Source organism: Neopelma chrysocephalum, unplaced genomic scaffold (assembly GCF_003984885.1).
Source record: "Neopelma chrysocephalum unplaced genomic scaffold, ASM398488v2 Primary Assembly neopelma1_66, whole genome shotgun sequence".
Taxonomy (NCBI): domain Eukaryota; kingdom Metazoa; phylum Chordata; class Aves; order Passeriformes; family Pipridae; genus Neopelma; species Neopelma chrysocephalum.
In genome coordinates, this window is record NW_020897725.1 from 2,593,082 (window position 1) to 2,614,172 (window position 21,091).

At 37.2% G+C, this 21,091-nt stretch overlaps 1 protein-coding gene across 5 annotated transcripts in view; it reads right to left on the minus strand.

The window, feature by feature from the left end:
• Positions 1 to 915: 915 nt before the first annotated feature.
• The window catches only part of TRPS1 (transcriptional repressor GATA binding 1), a 209,604-nt gene continuing 189,428 nt past the window's right edge, over positions 916 to 21,091 (minus strand). For all 5 annotated transcript variants that reach the window (XM_027684366.1, XM_027684368.1, XM_027684369.1 and 2 more), the window contains 2 exons: positions 12,359 to 12,481; positions 916 to 7,142 (listed from right to left, as the gene is read on the minus strand). In XM_027684366.1, coding sequence (XP_027540167.1) covers positions 6,081 to 7,142; positions 12,359 to 12,481 — 1,185 coding nt within the window. In that variant the 3' untranslated portion in view covers positions 916 to 6,080. The remainder of the gene's footprint in view (positions 7,143 to 12,358; positions 12,482 to 21,091) is intronic.

Sequence of the window (21,091 nt, forward strand, 5' to 3'; positions counted from 1 at the left end):
TGAAATTAAGCTCTAGAACATTTGTACTCTAACATCATAAACAGATTTTACCATTTTGCATTACTTTAAACATTATTCTGTGTGAGACTGAACAAACTCTCAACCATGGATGTGAGACAAAACCTATGGAAAAAGAAATTACAGCATAATGGAAATGATGGCTGGGAGTCATACCAGCCTGAGCTGTTAGCTCATCCCAAGAGAAAGGCCAAGCTGAGCTGATTTGGTCAGTGCTCCAATTTGGGATCTCTGAGGAAACCTCCAAGATTGCTGGAGGAAGTGGTGCTGGTAGCATTGTAGGTGGTACTCTCTGTTCTTGAGTCATCCTTGGGTCAATAACCTGTGTGACGGGAGCCAGCAGGATTTCCTGGAAGAGTTGCGGGCAAGATGTGAAGCCACGGTCCTGACTATCAGAGATTATTTCAAGACCACCACGGACTTTGTGTGAGGGGTAGAACTGGTAAGCCTGGGGTACTGATCACATTTCAGTATCAGCCTTTCTTATTCAAAATTATTTCAGCATTTGCTCCTCTTTGGGGCAGCAGAATAAAAGCGGTAATGTAAGGCCAGGATGCTGGAGTGCTGAAAAAAGTTCAAATCCCACTGAAATAGACTTTTACTTTAAATCCTGTCATTAAGTTGAATGAGATTTGGATCACATCTAGAGCCCTTAGTGTAGAAGGACTGTGACAGGGTTAATGTATTTTGAAGGAGCTCCTCTCTTTTCATGCCTTTCCCATTTGAGCAATGCTGACTTTGCCTTTCAGCCATAATCACCAGCCATTACTCAGAGATGCTGTCAGGCCCTGTCGTGCTCCCAGAGCAGTTTAACTCCAGATTGTTTTCCTCCCCAACCCCACTATGGTGTAGTAACACTATGACATTACATTGTCCCCAGAAACGACATGAATCTGATTTATAACTGGTGGTAAAACTTTATTATTCAAGTTTAGATGTAACAGACATCTTTGCTGCCTGAAGATTGTTTGCATAAGAAATACACCAAGAACATGTTTGTGAGTAGAAATGAACATGCACTATGAAACTCAAAAAACAAAACAAAACAAAAAACCCAAAACAAAACAAAACAAAAAACACATCCATGTGTTGTAAGGACAAAACATTAAGAGCCAGCATTCTAGAGTCAAATCAGGGCTACAAGTTTAATGATGGTTTTTAGCAACATGAAGTAATTTTTTATGAAGTCCTTTTTTTTTTTTTTTTCCTTTTCCTGCTGGTGAATTTTCTATAAGCTAAATTTACAATGGCATTTTGAGATGTTTCCTTTCCTCCTGTTCTCCTACACTGAGCTCAGAGGCCAAAATGATAGGAATGAAAAACTGTGTAGCTGTTACAGTGTTTTTACTTTACTAAGTGTAATTTTGCTTTGCTAGTAAAGGAATTTTACTTTGCTAAGTGTAACAAAAAATCAAATGAAACGGGTATTTATCTGTCGGGTGGCTATTAAATTACTGTCTGTTATCCTCTTAAAAAGAGGTAAATTGGGGTGTATGTGATTACTATATAGGTAGCACTTCATCAACTGCCAGCATTCCAGAGCTGGCTGAATGAAATGAAATTATGAGGAAGAGGATACAGAGGAATCCTATTCTGAAGTGAGAAAATAATGTAATTTTACTTGGCTCATCTTAACTTTAGAGAAAAGTTTAGAAGGGATTTCTCATTTATCTATCATATTTGGGATACGTTGACAAATTGCTCACTGTTCTTTGCCAAGCATAACCGTCTCCACAGAAGTAGAAGGAAATATACTACCCTTCTGGCTGCACAGAAGCAAACTTCTAATCTCCTCGGCTTTTCCTGATCAGTATTAAGAATTAGCATGTTAAGTCAGCCAAGAAAAATCAATACAGGAGCAAAAATGGGAATATATTTAGACATCCTGGGTAAAAAGCAGATGGTAGACAACAACCTTAGCACAGAAAGCAAGTAGTTATGACTACAAAACAACACTGTCCAGTCCAAGGATGGACCTAAAAGTCTGTCCCATGGTTGCCAAATCAATTCTTCCCATTGCACAACCACTATGTTTCAGCATTGTATACAATTAGGATCAGTCACTTGTCCTGCTGCCCCTCTAACTGCAAAAATAATCTCTTGCTCACAGCATGCCTCAACCTGTTGAGATGTCTCTATTTTCTCTCTCTTTAAAACTGTCAAAATGTGCAACAGTACCTTTCATAGGCAAAACCAAGCTTTGAGTATCCAGTGTCCCTCCTCCTTTTTGGAAGGTCCATAAATTAAGAGAGGAGTTCCATCAGTGGAAATTAGGTGCAAAATTTCTTTTGGAAAGTTTAGCACCTGAACACAAACTGTGCTCTGGAACATAATCATCCCCCCAGCATTAACTGAGGGGGCAGCAGCCATGAAATGATAGCTTAGAAACAGTCCAGTTTGCAGATGCTGCATGATGGTTCCATCTACAGAGAGGGTTAATGGAAACATGGTGCCTGTTCTGCAGTCTGGTTAGTGACAGGCACCACAGATCCTCTAGTTTTGAAACATCTACTTATTTTGTGGTCCAATTTGAGATATGTTTTAAGATCTTACACTACCATTCCTTAGTAAGAGAAGTACATCAGCTTGAAGACACTGACATATTGAGAACAAAGACTGATTCCTTGAAAGTTCAAATTTTAGTGCTGTAAGTTGATTGAAATGCAGTGAGTGCAGCAATTATTTCTGTGTGCTAACATTGGTTTCAATCTGAAAATTATTAAATAAGATTATTTGTTCCCAATGTCAGGATTTTTCTTTTTATTAGTATCCATTGTGAGGGGGTTGGGAAGAGGGATGGAATCACCTCTCTTTTGTTAAGAGACAAAACTGTGCTCCCCCCACCCCAATCAAAGAGAACAGGCTATGGCAAAATCCCATTTCTTACAAAGCAGAAATCTTAGAACATCTCAATATGTCATGGCAAGAACAATGAACTTTTTTCAAATTTTATTTGCGTCATCTAGGTATGCAATAGTAACATTCAAAAACCTGTCTTGTTCTTTGCACTCATAAGATTTCATTTCTCCTCAACCTCAAACCCTGATATGTGTATTTCCTGTTATTGGCCTCTGCTTCTGAGTTTAGCAAGAAGTGTTATGAAGTACAGGGTAGTGCTCAAGTCTTTCAATGCACATGTCCCCCTAAAATATTTTGCCATGAAGATGCAGCTTCTATCAATGAAGAAGCCAGAGGAACTGGTAGGTCTTAGATGAAGTAAATCAAACCAGTAACAACTGAAAACCGGCAGGCAGCTACCTCTGAAGCCGATAAAAATCACTGCTTAATGAGTCTAACATCTTGGAAAAGCTGAAAAGGACACACTGGACCCTGACGTAACGAAACGAGGGCAATCTATTTCAGTCCCCACAGAAAAAAAAGAAACAAAAAATACCCAACAAAAATAAATCCACAAAAACCAAGTCAGAACTTATTATTGGAGAACAATAGTAAAAACATAACCAGACTGGTATCAAGCTGGAGATTCATCTAAAAAATAGAAGAAGAAGAATGTGGCCCAATATCCTTTGCTAACCTAGAATACTATTGAAGGGTTACAGAACTCAACCGTGAACAGATTGAGTGGGACTTTCCATATGCTGCTCACCAGAAAGAAGCAATGGGCGGAGCAGGAAGGAATGCAGCCCAGTGATGAACAACAGCCTGTCTGTGCCTAACAAATCAGAGAAACTGTGCAATAACGTTTCACCTCTGTGAAAATATAACACCTAAATACTGCCAAGGTCAGCAAGACCTCTGGCGATCAACTGTGTAAGTGCTTCTCATGCTTGGTGATGTTCATTGCCAGCTGCTTTAGGCACATTATTTCTCAAAAGACTATCAAAGTGCTGAATATTTAGGCCAGTTCCCCCCTGGTTTTCCTTTTGCCAACCCCTATAAGACATTTCCTATCACCTCTCCTTTCATCTTCCACCTCCCTGTTTAATCTGGTTAAGTATTTTATAAGTGCACCAAATTCTAGAAGGGAGAATGGTGAGATTCAGGTAAGTTAAATACAAGAACTTTTTTTTTTTTTATGATGCTTTAGTTTCAATTACATGAAAATCTGAGAAAGGCGGCACATAAGTGAGATCAGAATAGGACCCTCTACATATAATCTCAAGTGAGGACTTAGTCCAGAGATATTTTTATAGAACATTTTAAAAAATAAAATGCATGAATGGAGAAATAAAAGACAACATAATATCAGAAAGACATTTTAAACTTCATTCGCTGCAACATTCATGAACCAGTTGAGCTACACCTGCCATCCAACCATAAGGAACTAAGACCCTGCACTGCGAAAAAGAAACAAACCCAAACAAAACAAAAAGCAACTGCGTAATATTGTAAAAATGGAGTGCAATGCTACTACAGAATGCAATAAAATATCAGTGCTGCATCGTCAAACAGCACTTATCAAAATAATTTCTGAAATGTTTCTTCTGAAACACAGACAAAGCAATAAAAAGAGGATATATGTTTATCATTTTAAGCATAACAATGTGAGTTAAGAGCTTAAGAATACAAAAGTACTTGGAATGAATAGTGCTACCCTTTTTTTCCTAAGTAGGCATAAAAATATTTTCATTTCCTTCTTGTTTTTTCATACCATTAATATCAACAAATTTCATTCATTTCATGTTATCGTTTACAACTTTAATGCACACACACAGAAAAAAAGATACCTACTGCAATAGAAATAGTTGCTTCATTACCTTGTTTGCTACATTTGCAAATGTAAACAGCGAGGCAGAGCCAGAACTGACTCTAATGCATGATGGAATATCTTTGTTGCATACGTACACTGTAGAAAATAATTATTCAATATGTCAGGCACCATTATTTGAAATGTAATACATTAATATTTACTAGAAAAATAAGGTTTTTTTTCTATTTGTTCTCCCAACTTCTTTAATGAAATAAGTTAATCTGACAGTGCATCCAGTAGCTTGTAATATCTTCTACATCCCTGTGGCAAAATAATAAACTACTGGTTGGGACACTATAATGAAAATGATTAAAGTCAGTTCTTGTACACCCTTGTAGCAAGCATGGAGGCTCGTCTAACAGCACCTTTAACCAATTATTTAATATTTAGTTATTTAGCCCTATTTCCCTGAGCAGTTATGCTGAGGAGCTTTCCCTTCATGGATAGTTTTTAAAAAGCTTGAAGTATTAAAAAGTACTATGAAGACATTTAATGCTACTTAGCAAAAGCTGGTATAAGTCTACTGAAGGGATTGACTGGTATGTATAGCAATGTTAAGCATGTGGAGAAGTAACCTTAGACTTCAAGGTTTAGAAATGTAATATATTAAAAATATATTAAAATAAAATACAGCAGGTTACCTTGTTCTATGCAAATTAAACCCGGAGTGTGGCTTCTGTATTAGAGACTTCACTTGCACAAAATGGTTTTTCTAGACTAAAGTGTGCCAGAAAGAATGTAGTGATAAAATGGTAGCTAAAAATCAGCTGAGTCTGAGAAACACCTAGATGACATTGCTGCCAAAGCTCTGAGGACAAGGTGATCATAAGGCATGTTGTAGGGGAGAAATTCACCCAAATTAAAGAAAATGACCTTTTAACATCTGTATATTTAACATGTCTAGTTCTTATATACAATGTGCATATGTTCACTATACCCTTGCAGCAGTATATACATATACACATCTTTGCACTCTTGCCAGTTATGTCTCTTACACAACAGCAATTAATTGTCCAGTAAAATTTTCTCAAGATTATTCGCCATGATTCACTGCATTCTGGCTAGCTTTGGTGGGCCGTGTCCCATAGGATTATCTTCCTCCCCTCTGGCCACCATCCAACTGTTCTTTTTTCTTGGTAACCCACTCAATAAAAAGGAAAAAAAAAAAAGAAAAAATAAAGGAAAAAATAAAGAAGAAAATGAAAAAAAAAAAGAAAATAACAAGGGATTTAATATTGGATAAGGCATGCTCTCTATATGAAGTGCTTTATAGGTCTTCACAAGACATTACAAGCTATTGAATTCCCATCAAGGAAACCTATTTCTGTTTAATTGTGCTAAGTGCTAAGGTTTACTCTTTAGGTTTTCCATTCTTTTCAGCTTGTGCATTGTTCCTGTGTAGGCCCCTCTGGATGTGAGTTGTGAAGTCATACTTGTCCGTGCAAAGATGCTGGCATATGCTGCACTGGAAAGGTCCACTGTCACCATGGCAACTCATATGCAAAGCATACATCACTTCATCCAGAAAGACAATGCCACAGTGCACACACTTGGTAGAAAGTTCATCTTGAGTACTTCTATCAACTTTCTCTGTTTTTACTACATTCAAGGGACCTTCATTTTTTACATTTGGTGGTGCCTTACTCTTTTCCTTGGAGGCACCATTTGCAGTTGGCCCAGGTCTGGAATGCTTTATCGCCAAATCTAGAGGAATGTCATTGTCTGATCCGACAGCTGAAAAATGAGGAGGCAGATTAAAGGTGGGATAAGGCACATAGTTTTGGCAAGGATTTGGTAGGCCAGGCACATGACTGAAGTAGTGTGGATTCCCAGGAACAGACAGCTTATATTTACTCCAGAATCTCAGCCAGTCAGCTTCACTCTGAAAGTCATTGTGTACAAATGGAAGTCCAAAAAGTGGGTACTGGTATTTTTCAATAGGGCTTCCAGGTGGTGAATAGTTTGGGTGTTTCGCAGGTCTCATGTATTTTTCTATCGGGCTGCCTCTCTCTGAGCTTCCTTTCCCTTCTGATATCGATGAACTGTTTCCTGGGTCTCCAGTACTTTCCTGAGGACTTTTTATCTGAATGTGCAAAGGTTGCATCCTTTTGTGAATATCCAGAGTTTGGCTGACCAATACTGGCTGCTGAGCAGAATGGCTTTTAGTCAATGAACCTGGGGCCTCATATTTACTGAGGCTGGGAAGCTGAATTTCTCTCTGATGACCTTCAGGTAAATGATCCTCTGACCTCCTCTCTAAGGGGCTTCCATTGACTTGCTCCTCACTGCTACCCCTCTGCTGTTTGTTTAGCTGCTCAGCCTGAAGTGCCTCCGGGTTAAGGCGCTTTCTTGTTCGTCTCCTAATGATCTGCTCACCATTGTTCTGTTTAATGATGTTTAAAGGCCTGGGAGTCTGCATGGAACACACACATAATGAACAAAAGGAAGAAAGAAAGACACATTAAACAAATCTGCAGATTATACTCATGCAAATTTATCTTTTCTTTTCTGAAGAGCTATATTACAAGAGTCTTATGGGAATGACCAAATTTCAAGCCAAATGCTGGTCTATGGCCCCTCATGCTAAAAGTAAACTAGGAAATGGCTTGTTTTATCAACCTAAGTCAACTGTCATAGACATACTATACCTGTTTACTTAAAAAAGGCAAGAAGTATCCAAGCTGTCAGACCATTTATTACTTCTTATTCCTAAAAAATTCTGGGGGAGATGTGTTGAAAGTGGGTGCTGAGAGCCAGGGATGAGGTGGGAGATGCAAGGTCCTGTGCACTAGTGTTTATTCAGTGCAGCATGCCACCAAAGCTGCTATCGGGCAGGGGTTTGCACAGATCCCACTGTGACAAGAACTGAGCAACACTTACCTTGATACTCACTCTGCTTTGACATGGGTAAAAAATGCAAGCAAACACAGGGCTTGCTGACCACCATTGCCATCACCTAGCAAAAGGGCTGCAGGTCCACTGTGGTGGTGAGTGGGATGATGGTGGCTGGAAAGGGACTAAGAAAGATGGAGAAGAAAGCCCAGAAAAACTTCTCCTATGCACTAAAAGGTCTACCTGTGCTTTGGCACCAACTCCCTGCTGTATTTCTTTCTAAGTGTTACTGATGTTGTGCTACTAAGTCATGAGTGAGAGCGGGCATTCCCTGAAGGCAGGGAAAAAGGGATCTGTAAAGAAATAGCATCTCAAAAGAGGCAGAAGCAAGAACCAAGTGAAGACTTCTGTTTCCTTTTGCTACTACCCCACATCAGCTCATGTTAGGTGGCTTCTTTAAAGAAGAACTGAAAATACCTTTGTGTGAAGGACAAAAATATCTTTTCATGAAGAACAAAAAAAATAGTACAAGGAAGGACAAGAAAAGGCCACTTAAACAGGAAAGCAATGGTATGTGAGTGAAAAACGGTGCTGTACCGCCAGTATGTGTTGCTCCACTGGGCAGATGTTAGAGCAACAAAAACTACCTAAAAGACATTCAGTTTGGTGTGCTGGCAGTTGACATTTGTCTTATCCAAATGCACATATAATCCTACTTTGGTTGGAGGTCAGAAAAGTGCCCCTTACTGTATTCTACTTGCTCATTTATTTAGAAATTTTAAAATTGTTTTAAAAAGCAGATTTAATTTTGGCTTACAGTAATTTGTACCTTGAATGTAACTAAATTTTTATATATTCATAACTTCAAACTAGTGTAAAAACATCCAGAGCTGGAAGAGCACACATTCTATTATTTGTAGAGATCAAGTTTCTTTCTTGACTTGCCATCTTCCTCTCCTCTTTCACCTATTTACTTCCCTGCAGTTGGCTTATTCTTAATGGTTAACCATGTTTTAGACAGTGCAGCTATTTTTTAAGACTTTACTTTCTATTAAAACACTGAATCAGAAGTAATACACACTTTTATTTAGATTTTTAATAAGAGAAATTTAAACTTGACAGAAAAACTGCACCTCAACCAGCTTGTTCACATAGATCAAAGCTGAGAAAAAATGATGTTAGAAAAAATTAGAATATTTTCCATGTAAATTCTATTCAGATAAAGTTTATAGTTTGCAGAATCAATAGTCAATTAATATGCATATACGTATACTCTTTATTACAACCTCAGTGTAATTTCCTCATCTTTTTATGACAATTGTAACACAGTCATACTGAGATGCTGTGTGAGATGTTACATATTGTTGTTATTCTTATTAAGCTTTTATTATTACACTACAGACCATTTTCACATGGCCTCCATATAATCCTTCAGTATTTCGGAAATACTTTTAGTCTTACTCTTCACGCTACAGGTATGAAGTCTGATTATCAAAGTAGTTAAAAGAAACATCTTCCTACCTTTGATTAGGGACCCTTACACAATTATTTGCAGCTCTGGCTCTTCAAAGTTACATGCCATGAGGAGTTAAAGGCTGTAGGTCCAACTTTCAAATTCTTCAGCATGCAAATGACTGTACTGATCTGATTCAACTAGTCTTTAGATGATTGAAATGCACTATTATTTGGTGAAAGCTATTAATTTTCCTAATTCATAGTAGCAAGGTGCAGATAGAAATATTCTGTATTTGGTTGCAACCAAAGCAGATAGAAGAGTTTAAGCTCACTTCTTGCTTTTCAGTGGGGTGTTACATTTAGAATATAGTGGAAAGATTGCCAGAACTTTACTTTTAAAATGGCCTATGTCAGATCCTTAATTATATGTTGTACATAATAAATTAAGGATGATCACAAGTATTTTTTGCCATCTCTGTATCAACTAGCAATCTCCCTACTCTAAATACAGGAGTAAATTTAAAAAAAAAAAAATCAAAAAATTCAACAAAGCATTCATTAAATTATTGTGATTAGACTTCCTAGATACCATGGGAAATTGGAGTGACCCTTCCACTAGACAATGAAGCAGACCAAGGATGTGGCCAAGGAATCATTATGGAACAAAATTTAGTGTTCCATGACCAAGTTAGAACTATTATAAAAATGAGAAACAGCACCACAATGATAATGGTCAAATTCATGATTCTGGGGAGAACCCAAATATGAATATGGTGTATATATTTACAGTGACCTGCATTTTTTTCACTAAAACTATTTTAATAATAGACTGTTGGATTATTATTACACATTTCTTAACATAGGTGTTTGGATTAAAGGAGACAAATGTGAAAAATGTGGGAAGTTTAATGTAAATTACCCCTAGATAGATGGACCATTTTTGAAAACATATTGAAAAATTATTCAAGGGTATCACAGAAATAGAAATGTGACTTATAGCAGAAATCACTACCATGTTAACATTTGTCAATCACTACCACCTAGTAGTATCTGACAGACCATAGATTTTTCTTCTTATTAAATACAAGTGAAAAAGGGACCTTAGGCTTGAGTTAATGAGGATGGTAGTTCTAGAGAGTAATAATCCAATCAAAAGGGAGCTAAGAAACGTGCAAAGTTACTATAGGTGATTTTTACTCAGCAGTGTGGCAAAATTTAGTTGAACAGGATGTCTTGTAGAAGGGAATTGTATTCCCTTGAATTTTTATAGTTTTGGAGATTTACCTAATAACTGCATCATCCTAGACCCCTTAATTCAGAAACATATATGACAAATACTTCTGCAATTTTTCATGAACAGACAGGCAGACAGATAAAAGAAACTTTCATCTTTCTGGTGTCAGCCTAAGGAGTGTCCCTTTGCATGGACTGTCTCAAAAGGTTTCCCAAAGGAGAGATTTGTTTGATTGTTTCAGACTTCTACTTAAAATGGAGTTGCTATCGTATCACAACAGAGTAAGGCTTAATTAAATGCTTTGCAATTGTTTGGTCAAAGTTCAATTGAAGATATTAATGTCAAATGTCCACTGAATGACAGCTTATTGCTGTGCTTAAACAGTGGAGCTAAGAGACAGTGTCAGCTTCTTGCTTTCCATATGCATAAAACAAATTTGGACATTGTATTCCTAATTATGATGGAAGCACACTGGTTTGTCCTTACTAGTTCATAAGAATGATCCGAGCTATGTGTTTGAATATAAAACTGATTCTTGTAGCTTTTATCTATTCAATAAATTATGCTAATAATCATGGTAAGGTCCAACAGTATAGTTCAGAAAAGTATATTAAAAAAAGGGAAAATGGAGGCTATAAATGGAAGTTCTACAAATAACAGATTCAAATGTCAAATTAAAAAAAAAATAAAAAGCAAAACTGTACATCTTAAAATCTTTGTGGATGCTCACCACTGATCAATTTCCCTAAATTAGATATTATATCTAGAACTTTGAGAGGTCTCCAGGAAGATGATACTTGCAATAAGACACAGCCAAGATCCTGCCAGAGACTGTACATTAGTTCATCTCCTCCTGGTCAGATGTTTTTTGACTGACTGGGCTGTCCTGGAGTTTAAAAGCAGTTACTGACCTTAGAACGACAGCACATGGCGAACAGTTAACCTTTCAGATGGTCGTGCTATATTTGAAAATGGGAAGATTTTTCTGTTTTATTATGTAGGCTGGTTCGAGGGGCTCTTGAGTAAACGGGATTATTTTATGGGCTGTACACAAGACCATTTAGAAGCTTATGTCGCAAATTTAATTTCTGAAAAAAGTTTTAAAAAATGTGCACACTCTCAGCCACCACATAGATTTCTGATTTAGGATCTAAGCCTGAACTGCTGTGTTGCCTTGGCAAACTCCCAAAGGCTGCCTCGGTTTCTATTTCTGAAAAATAGTAACACTTTTTAATTTCTTGGGAATGTTGTAAAAATTAATTAATTAGAGTCAAGTCTTGGTCACCTGACTCTCCCATGTGCTTCTATTAAAGACAGTGGGGATAATATTTAACTAGTGGGTCTTAAACCTAAAAGATTCCAAGCATTTTGGCACTGATCCAAGGAAACACTTAAGCATGGCTTTCCTCGACCTGGACCAGAGCATTCAACATCTTTCAGGATCAAGTCAAGTGTCAATAAGATGAAAAGCAATATAGACAGATCATGATTATTACTTATTCCCTGCCTGATCCTGAGGGATGGTGAATCTTTCCCTCACCAAGTGATGAGTGCCATCAAGTGAATAGCTTCCTTGTTGAGCTATTTCAGTATGCTCCAGTAGACTATAAGAACTGTAGAAAAAAGAGCACAAAAACCCTCCACCTCATATCTCCAGAAAACTTACTCTCAAGAATAAAGGGGGTAAGATATGTGAAAGAACATAAAAACCATATCAAGAGATATTTTTGAGGTAGATGTAGGTGTCTAACTTTAAGAATTTTGGTTTTTATTATGAACATGACAACTCTTGAATTTAGAGAGCTTTCATCACAACATATTATATGACTTTAAATGGAATTCCCAGAAAAGAAATAATTTTCCCCTTATTTTGTATCAAAATAATTAAATGCATCACTAGTGATCTCAAACACATCTACCCACAGCATCCCAGCCTGCTTCATAATGAATCACATCTGATCCCAAAGTGACCATTCTGCAAAACTCTGTTAGGAAATTAACTGCAGGCCAGGGAGTGGTACTAATCACACAACCAGACAAGACCACAGCTGCCCAGCTTAGCTGTATAACCCTTTTTTCTGCTGAACAAACCGGTAAGTTCTTCCTACCGAGTGAAGCTTCTGGTAGAGGCCACACGCGTTGCATACATATCCACCATTTGCATTCTTTCTCCAGAGAGAGGTCTTTGTGGTCAGGCAATTGGCACAAAAAACACCCGAGCCTCTACGTCTCTGAAATAGGGAAGAAAAAGGGAAAAAAACCAGGTCAGAGGTGAGTCACATGAGCTGCGAAGTTAGGACAAATCAACACAGGAGTTTTGTCTCTAGACTGGCAACAATGACAGTATAAAACCACACTGCCCATAATGAGGTCAGGTTCAATTGTGCTTAATAGGCACCACTGATTTTCATTATAATTAACCCTAGAGTGATGGATGAGGTGTGTGAAACACCAAAGCCTTTTCAGAATAACAGCTTTAACTTTTTGAACTTCAGGTTTTGTGCATTTAATGATGGTTTCTAAACACCAAATTCTGAAAAAACCCTTTGGAAGCTGACAGAACATTCCGTAAACTCCTGGTTTCACAACAGATTATTTCTTTTTAGCTTGTTTGATTTAAAAGTCTGATTGGTAAAAAGAATTTTGAAACACCATCACTTCAATTAATTACAGTCTGTACCTGCATCATACTAATTCCTTTAACAGAGATTATACGTTATTAATTTAATACATGATATTCAGTTCCAGTCTTTCCCACTTACTTCTGAAATCAGTATAAGATACCATATACTTCTATTAGCCCACTATGAACAAATAAAAGTACAGTATTCTTTAATGAGACCTCTTCTGAGTTTCATTCAAAACCCCAGAAAACACTGTCTCGTCGACGGATAAATTTATTTATTTTATTTTAGTCAGGCAAAGAAGGGTACAGTACAACTTTTGTAAATACAAATTGATTTTTAACCAGACTGAGCTGTGCATTCATCAGCTTTCATAATGATCCAGGAATATTTAAAAGTAGACACGTTTATGAGTATTGCTCGTTAAATTTTTTCTATGGAATAATGATTTCATTAAACCTCTCATTTAAACAAAAGTCAGGCTATGTTTGTGGGCACAAATATTAATAAGCAGGAAACTGAATTCTTTTGCTGAAAAGAAAATCTGAATTTCAACTCTGTTCCCTTTTTGCAAAGGAAGAAAATCCATACGAAACCTTCAGCATCTAAGATAAGAATGAGTAAGTACAGGAAAAAACAGTCTGGGTGAAAAATAATTTTATTGTAAGTTAAAAATTACTAACACTATCAGTAAAAATTTCAGAGTTTCATAAAATTTAAGTAATTTATTTAACTTTAGTTTATACTGTAGAAGACTGGTGCTCATGCCAAAAAAATACAATGGTTATAATTGTACTCTGATACATTTCAAATGGAAAGCTTTCTGCAGACATAATTTTGGCTTCAAGACTGGAACACTTTCTTGGCATTGAAAGGGCATTTGATTCATCGGGTGTTTCACAATGTATCACTAAAAAGACCTGGTGAGCAGCCAGTTCCCTATAGGGTAATTTTTCCATCCAGATGCAAGTGCTATCAGAGGCCCTCGTCAGCTAAACTAATTATGATCTTGCATTTGCTGATGCCTGCTCACTCTAACATTCGACATCCTCCATTAATCATCAATACAAGGAAAATGAATGAAACGTAAAGAAACGAGGGCTGGTAAGCTGCATAGCCATAAAATCTGAAATGAGTGCAATAATTTAACAAGATTGGGGAAATGTTTTTAGTGAGCACAAAGTCAGGCTAACAATTGCCCTTTTAAACCAAGAACACAATTTCATTTGTACAGCAGGTTGTGATACTTTAAAGCGATACAATAAAATCAAGATTGTCATCAAGATAATCTCTCTCTCACCCCCTTACATCATCCCCTACTTTGTCTCTTAAATCAGAAGCAGTAACATATGACATTTTTCTCAATTTGGCAAAGGGAAGAACTAAATGGCAGTTGATGTCCTTCAGCAAATATCTAACTAGTTGTGCATATGAGATGCAACTCGCCGTGGAAAGGTGCACTCGTCTACAAGTACATTGAAGGTCTCAATTCTTTTTGTGGCTGGATATCCTTGCCTAGCTTCACCTGGCTGCTGAAATATTTTCCATAAGAGTACAATAAAAGCCTCACTAGACTAATCCCAATTTGGTCCACTTGGAGGGTGAGAAGTTTCCAAGCGGAAATGACTGTACATGGCCAAGATTCAGCTATAACTGCAGAACTGTTCCTTTCCATTCCTACTTCTTGTCTGCTTGCCTATGGTTTCTTAGTGTGGTGTATTAACTAAGTGGAGTCTTAATCTGAGTCAGTCTTTCCACCCTTTTATTTCTGTTTGTGTTCCTTGAATTTGGGAAATACCCTCTACAAGGTAATGAAAGACTACTAAAACACAGAGAAAGTGGTCTAGTTTATATGCTGCATTTCTATACACCTGAATAGGACAGAAGGTATAATTACACTGAAATCTTCATTGAATGCTATGCTGCTAGCATGTCTTTAAAACACTGTCAAAAGCAACTCATTTTTTCTCTTTTTTTTTAAAGAAAGATCTGATTCAAAATGGACATTAGTTGTAATGAAATATTACAATGACTATAGCTGACAGCAATCTACAAAATACATAGTAAAAGCTATATGTATCAAAATAGGTCTACTTATTTACTACTTACAAACTATTTATCTGTTTAAAATGTTGACGTAGTCCAGCTAAATATCCTTCCCTAAATTTAATGCAAAGTATGTAAATTTTACTTTTGTGCTAAGTGCTGCATCTGATCTTTTTTGTTACCTTCTCTTATTTCCATATTATTTAAGGACCTTACAGGACAATCAACATTGATTATTTCAATACCAATAGCTTACATATACTAATAAATGAAGAATCAAACCATCTCTGGAAAAACTTAAAGGCTGTTACTTTGTTGAGCATTTTGGTTATGAAACAGATATTTATAGTGGGGACATACAGCTTTAGAATGTATTTCCTGCCATGAAACAGGACTGTGGCAGAATTGGACTCAATATTCTTGACTCCCAGAAGCCACTAACCACAGAATGGACCCGCTTGTCATAAATACACCTCAGAAATTTTGATGATGCCTGCAAGAAAAAATTGAGGGCTTTTTTAAAAGCCTACAATGCCTGTAATCCTCTTATCTTAAACAAATTTTTGTTGCTAAATGTTAACCAACGGTTATACTTCTACTGTTAGTGATGATACTTCTGCATGAGTCTGTTTGGCTTTGCATACTCAGCTTTTGTACTAGTCAATAATACTGGCCAATATTGCTGCTTTTCTGAGTAGTCTCACAAAGAAACAGGCACTTGAGCTCAAATCCAGCAAAGCCTGCGCAATAGCAATGGCCCACAGCCCCCATAAAATGCAGCCATGCACTCAAGTGCTCTGCTAAGCACTACCCTAGCCAGCATTTTCAAGAAATATGTTAGGGAAGCTTTTGCTCTTTTTCTAATGTGAGCTTACTTACCACAGTTAATTTCTTAAATCAGCCCAGTAACATTAAGTCAACACGACCAGTCATGGGAGGGTTTGAGCCACAGAAAAAACGTTCAGTCTGTGATCGGTGCCCTAGCATTAGCCGGAGTTATCACTGCAAATTTCCTGTACATCCTTGGTAGAATAAGCCAAAACGGTTTAAATAACTAAAATATGTATCTACTAAGTCAAGCTCTAATCATCTGGTGCCTTATAGCCACTACAGTGCAATCCCAGATCCTGAAGGGGCCAGCGCTGCAAAGAGCCGGTCTCTTTTTCCATTCCAGTTCCGAGGTCTGGGCATTTAATATCACAGTTGTCTCAAATCACATTAGGCTGAAACTTGGCACACGTTTTTTGTCAGCCCAGATGTACCTTTTTTTTTTTCCTTTTTTCTTTTTTGGTACTGAAAACTTTATTTAAATCAGTTCAGCTGTTTATAATTTGGAGATTGGCCAAAATTGGGGGGCGAGGGCAATTTTTCAGATAACTTTCTAACAAATCTACAGTCAGACTGGCTTTGCTCTGGGGAAAAAAAAGTATGCACACATTTTACTACTTTAGTAGTAGCAAAGCAACAAGTGGACTATTATTTTTATGTAGCTAAGTTATGAAAGTTTGTAATTATTCACTGAATATGTCCTGCAAAACTCTCTACTAACTGTTTTCCCTCAGTAAGAACCATGCTGAAAGCATGTAATTGCATAACAACCCTTGATATGCAGAATATTTACTCACATTTTTTATGGTTTCATATCTTGACCGTTTCAAATTGAACAAGTCTGAAACTTGGTATACACAGCTTCAAGCCCAAATGCCCAATTTTTTTTTTTTTTTACTCCTTAAATGATTTTCACTAGTTATCAATACTTCATTGAAACAAGGCAATTATTAGCAGTGCTTTCTGCTAAGCAATAAACCAGCAGAGAACACCATAACAAGTAATTCAGTCAGGCGTCTTGCCAGGATCAGGCCCTTCTTTTTCATAAAAACTGCTTTAGATTTTAAAAGATTGACTCTACAGCTATCATTATTTCAAACTTTTTAGTCGTGTAGAAGCATCATTACACTCCATATTATACAAAAAGTATTTTAAAATGTACTGAATTTTCAGTTTTTATTTCAATAGAACTTCATGTAGCAAAATATATACTATAAAGCAGAGCCAAAAACACTGCTCAGGAACTGTGACTTTTTAGCTAGCTAGACTAAGCAACAGTGCCTGACACTCTGCTAGTGCCAAATTCATCCCGTTTTCAAAATTTCTGCCAGAAGATGCTTTTAGAAACTCAAATAGGCTGCACAAGCAGCAGCCAAGCATTTTTCTTGCATCACCCTTCTGGTTTCGGACACAACAAAACTTATCTTACTGCTGATTACTTTCACTTTCCCATCACAAAACGACAATATGATGAAGCCTGAGTAGATTTTTTTTACCATCTCTGGCCTCCCTACCACGCTAGAAAGACAGCACACCGTAATCATGCCTCCATAACACAAGGTGCAGAGAAATCATAAATGTTTCCCAAGAATAAGCATATGCCTGACATATTTCCAACAATGAAGACGGGCAATACAACCATATATGTCTCACTGAAAAAAAAGGCAAAACGCTGTCTCTGGATGCTCTCTGGCAACACGGGAGGTCTAAAATGGGAATTCCAGGAAACCTGCACACTCAGTTCAGTATGAGCCAGGTGACTTACTGCAGAGAGGAACAATTGTAAGCAGCTGGTCTCATACCTTTAATCGTTGGACTGCTACCACTGGGTTCAGAAAAACAGTGTAATGCACTCGTGGTTGCATCTGTCTTTCCTGTGTTTGCGCTGCCGTGAGTATGAAAGAGTTTCTTGTTTCACACCTGCTAGGTCATTCCTGTTTTGTTCTCTTAATATAAGGAGTTATTTGATTATCTTGAGTTTTGGTGAGGTTCAGATTAATTGAAGTTTAAAACATGGAGCGAGGCAGCATCTGGGTGTTGGAGTAAGTGCTACTTGCTTCTGTTTAAGATGGCAAAGGCATCTTTCAGCCCTCATTTCTTTTGGCTGCAGAGGCACTCAGACCTCTCTGTATCAGTTTAATCAAAACTGCTTTATCTCTCAGCTATGAAAACAGACACAACTATGTCTCTGTAAAGTTTCACATTTTAAAAATTTAGTTGCTTTTGCCGTAACTATGTCTAAATTTAAAAGAAAATTGCTGGTTTTCTTCCCTTTATAACCTGGACGGCTTTCGGGAATAGACCAGGCACAGCAAATTTTCGTCCCTAAAGCATAAGTTGTCAGAAAAAGAGAAACACAAAAACAGAGTTTTAAAACAGAAGTAGTTTTCAACCTTAACTATTAGTTAGCAGATGCCTCTTTAAGTCAATTTAATGTGCCAAATCCAAACTCTTCATCTAAGACATTTTCAAGAACAATTGCATTGAAGAGTTGTATTTGAAAGATGCATAAGAGAGAGGTTAGGAAAAACAAGGTAGAAAGAAAGTAAAAATGCCAAGAGGAAAGTCAAAATTACAGACTTAATTCATATAAAAAGTTTAGTGGAATTTTTAATGTTATATCATGACAGCATTTTTGTATGATATATGCTGTATTATAAACTTTTAATGAGAGGAATCAGGGGGGTTTTAGAGAGATAAAAAACCCAGACAGTAAATTAAACATTACTGCTAGCGCAGCCTTTCAGAATCCTACCCCTAATCCCTTAGGGAGAGTAAATATTTTAATGTGCATGTAAACTGCAATTATTTTTTTATCAGCTGTAAAAATGAAGATGAGTAGATTTTGTCCCAGCATTTGAAGCAGTTCCCTGTATTTTGTAAAGCTACCTTAGAGACATGGCATTCACTATCCAAAAAAACCCCCAACTCCACCCCAAAAAAGAGGCAGCAAACTACAATCTTTTTGTCTTACTGAGTAAGAATGATTTAGTACATCCTCCCTCAAGCTACAGCTGACTCAACCTTTGCCACTGTGCTGGAAAGGACCTGGCTTTGGATACCACCTTGAGCCAGAGTCTGAGGTCTGAAAGCAGGAATTTGCCATCGGTCCCAACATCTGTTAATGGCCATATGCAACTATGGGATCACTTGAATGATCATAATGCACTTTACAATGATTTATCAATTTTCATTCACTCAAGCATTTATCAGTGGAAATTATGTAGTTCAAACTATATCTTCTTGCAGTCCAAACAGGTATGGGAGGTAATTTCACAGTTTCCCCTTCAAGATCTGCAGTGGCACAAATATGAAACAAAATTTTTTCTGCTGATTAAACTTCCTTGTCACAGTTAGTGGCAGTTAATTTTTAAACACTGTGTTAAAAATGTATGTGATCTTCTGTTGGGCCAAATACACACACACAGACTAAATAGATACATATATATTTATTTATGTGTATTATTATTTATGTATTTATACCACATGTTATTATATGAGGCATTTGTAATGAACACCAAAAGATATTTTCTGGTAAAACTATATGTTAGTCTGGTTTAAAAATATCTAAATATTTATTTAATCATTCTTCACAAAGTATAATTTTTTAGAAAGCAGTTGCCTTCAACTGTCTTTTACTAGATATAATGTATTTTTATGGTCTTAGCCTTCAACTTATACAAGGTGATCATCATTAAATCTCTTCCAGTGCCTTAAACAGCAGTTAGCACACTATGGGGTATGAGCTTGCTTCTGGTGTATTTTGCCACAGACTACCAGCAGTATGACAGAGACTTCCATGGAAGCAACCCAAACATTTATTTTTAACGTTTTATTAACACCAATAGCAAAAAGGAAAAAAAGCAACCTGGAAACCTGCATGTCCCGCACAAGAATGATGTCACTTTACTGCAACTGAAACCTATTCAAGAGGAATAGAAATCCTGCCTCCAATAACTCACCGAGTCAATTACACAGGAAAGTACTGTAATGGGCTGTCCCCCGTCAAACAGCTCACGTACACCACTTCCTTCTCAATTACCAACTTGTCTGCATTGCCATCTGTAAAAACGAACACATACCTTGTGCTGCCAGTTTCTGCTCTTGCACTTCCATTAGTGGAACTGGCTGCAGCTGCTCAAGAAGAAAGCCCTGATTGTCTTTGTTTTCCCTCCGTGTAGCACCATTTTTCTCCCTTCCTCCTGTAGCTCGGCTCAAGGTAACACATTACCTTTGTTGAGGTGTGCTCACAAGTCTTTAAAATAAAGTCTGTCTAAACTTGTGTCCTGTTATCTTTTCACAGTTTCTCACCTAACACAGTAAAAAGCTGCCAGCAGCATCTCTCAGCATTTTGCCCAGAATTATGGAGTTAGTATCTCAGTAGGTTTTATCAGTCCTTTTTAGGTACTGCTGTAAAAATTGCTAAGTTGCTGGATAAACATCTTCCCACTTTTCTAAGCAATTTTAAAACAGTACTTATATGAAGCATTCAAAAATAAGATTAAAAAAGAAGTCCAATTTTGGAATAATAATATTACCTACAAAAATGGTTAAGTAGACACATAGTGTTCAGAAGCAGGACAGAGGGAGCCTGGTTTCGGAACTGCGATCCTGGGCCCTAAGTCTTTCTCTGCTTGCACTTTGCTCCAACAGATTCACGCAGCAGCTCCAATGCAGAATGGCTGCTTGAAACATCAGTGCTCGCACACACAGATCGCTGCTCCTTCCCAATCACTGTATGCTTCCAAACACACTCAGCTTTTGTTAGAGAACAAATCTAAGTCATTATCAGTCTCTTGCATTTTAGTTTCAAGTTAGAAACACAACATAAAATGGTAACAAATGTACAAAATTAGACTACTCTTCTTCTGATAAGTAACTGGCTAAAAGTAGTATTCTCAGAAATAAGCACGCTGAAAGAGACATCGAGAAAACTGGAAATGCTTCTGACTCTTTTATTTCTTGGCACTAACCAAAACTACCCAACCTTTGCTGTCTCAAATGGTGAATCCAAATCTATAGTTAGACTTTTCTATAAACTGACCTACTTTCTGAGATAAAGAGTCATTTTTGAAGGTGCCTAAACATGGAATTAGGTGCTTAAGTTTAGGCATCAATACCAGAGGATTTATGTTCAAAAAGTTACTCAATGAACTCAGTTGCTTCTTATGAAGTAATCTCACTCATTAAATGAACCGACAAACCTGGAGCAAAGCTGCGTCCATACTTCCTTAAACACCCCAACTTTGACATGGCAGGAGCAATAGACTGCTTTTGCAGATCTCAGCTACGAGCCAGTATGTAACTCTACATGTGATAGTAATTGAGGGTCCCAATCCCACA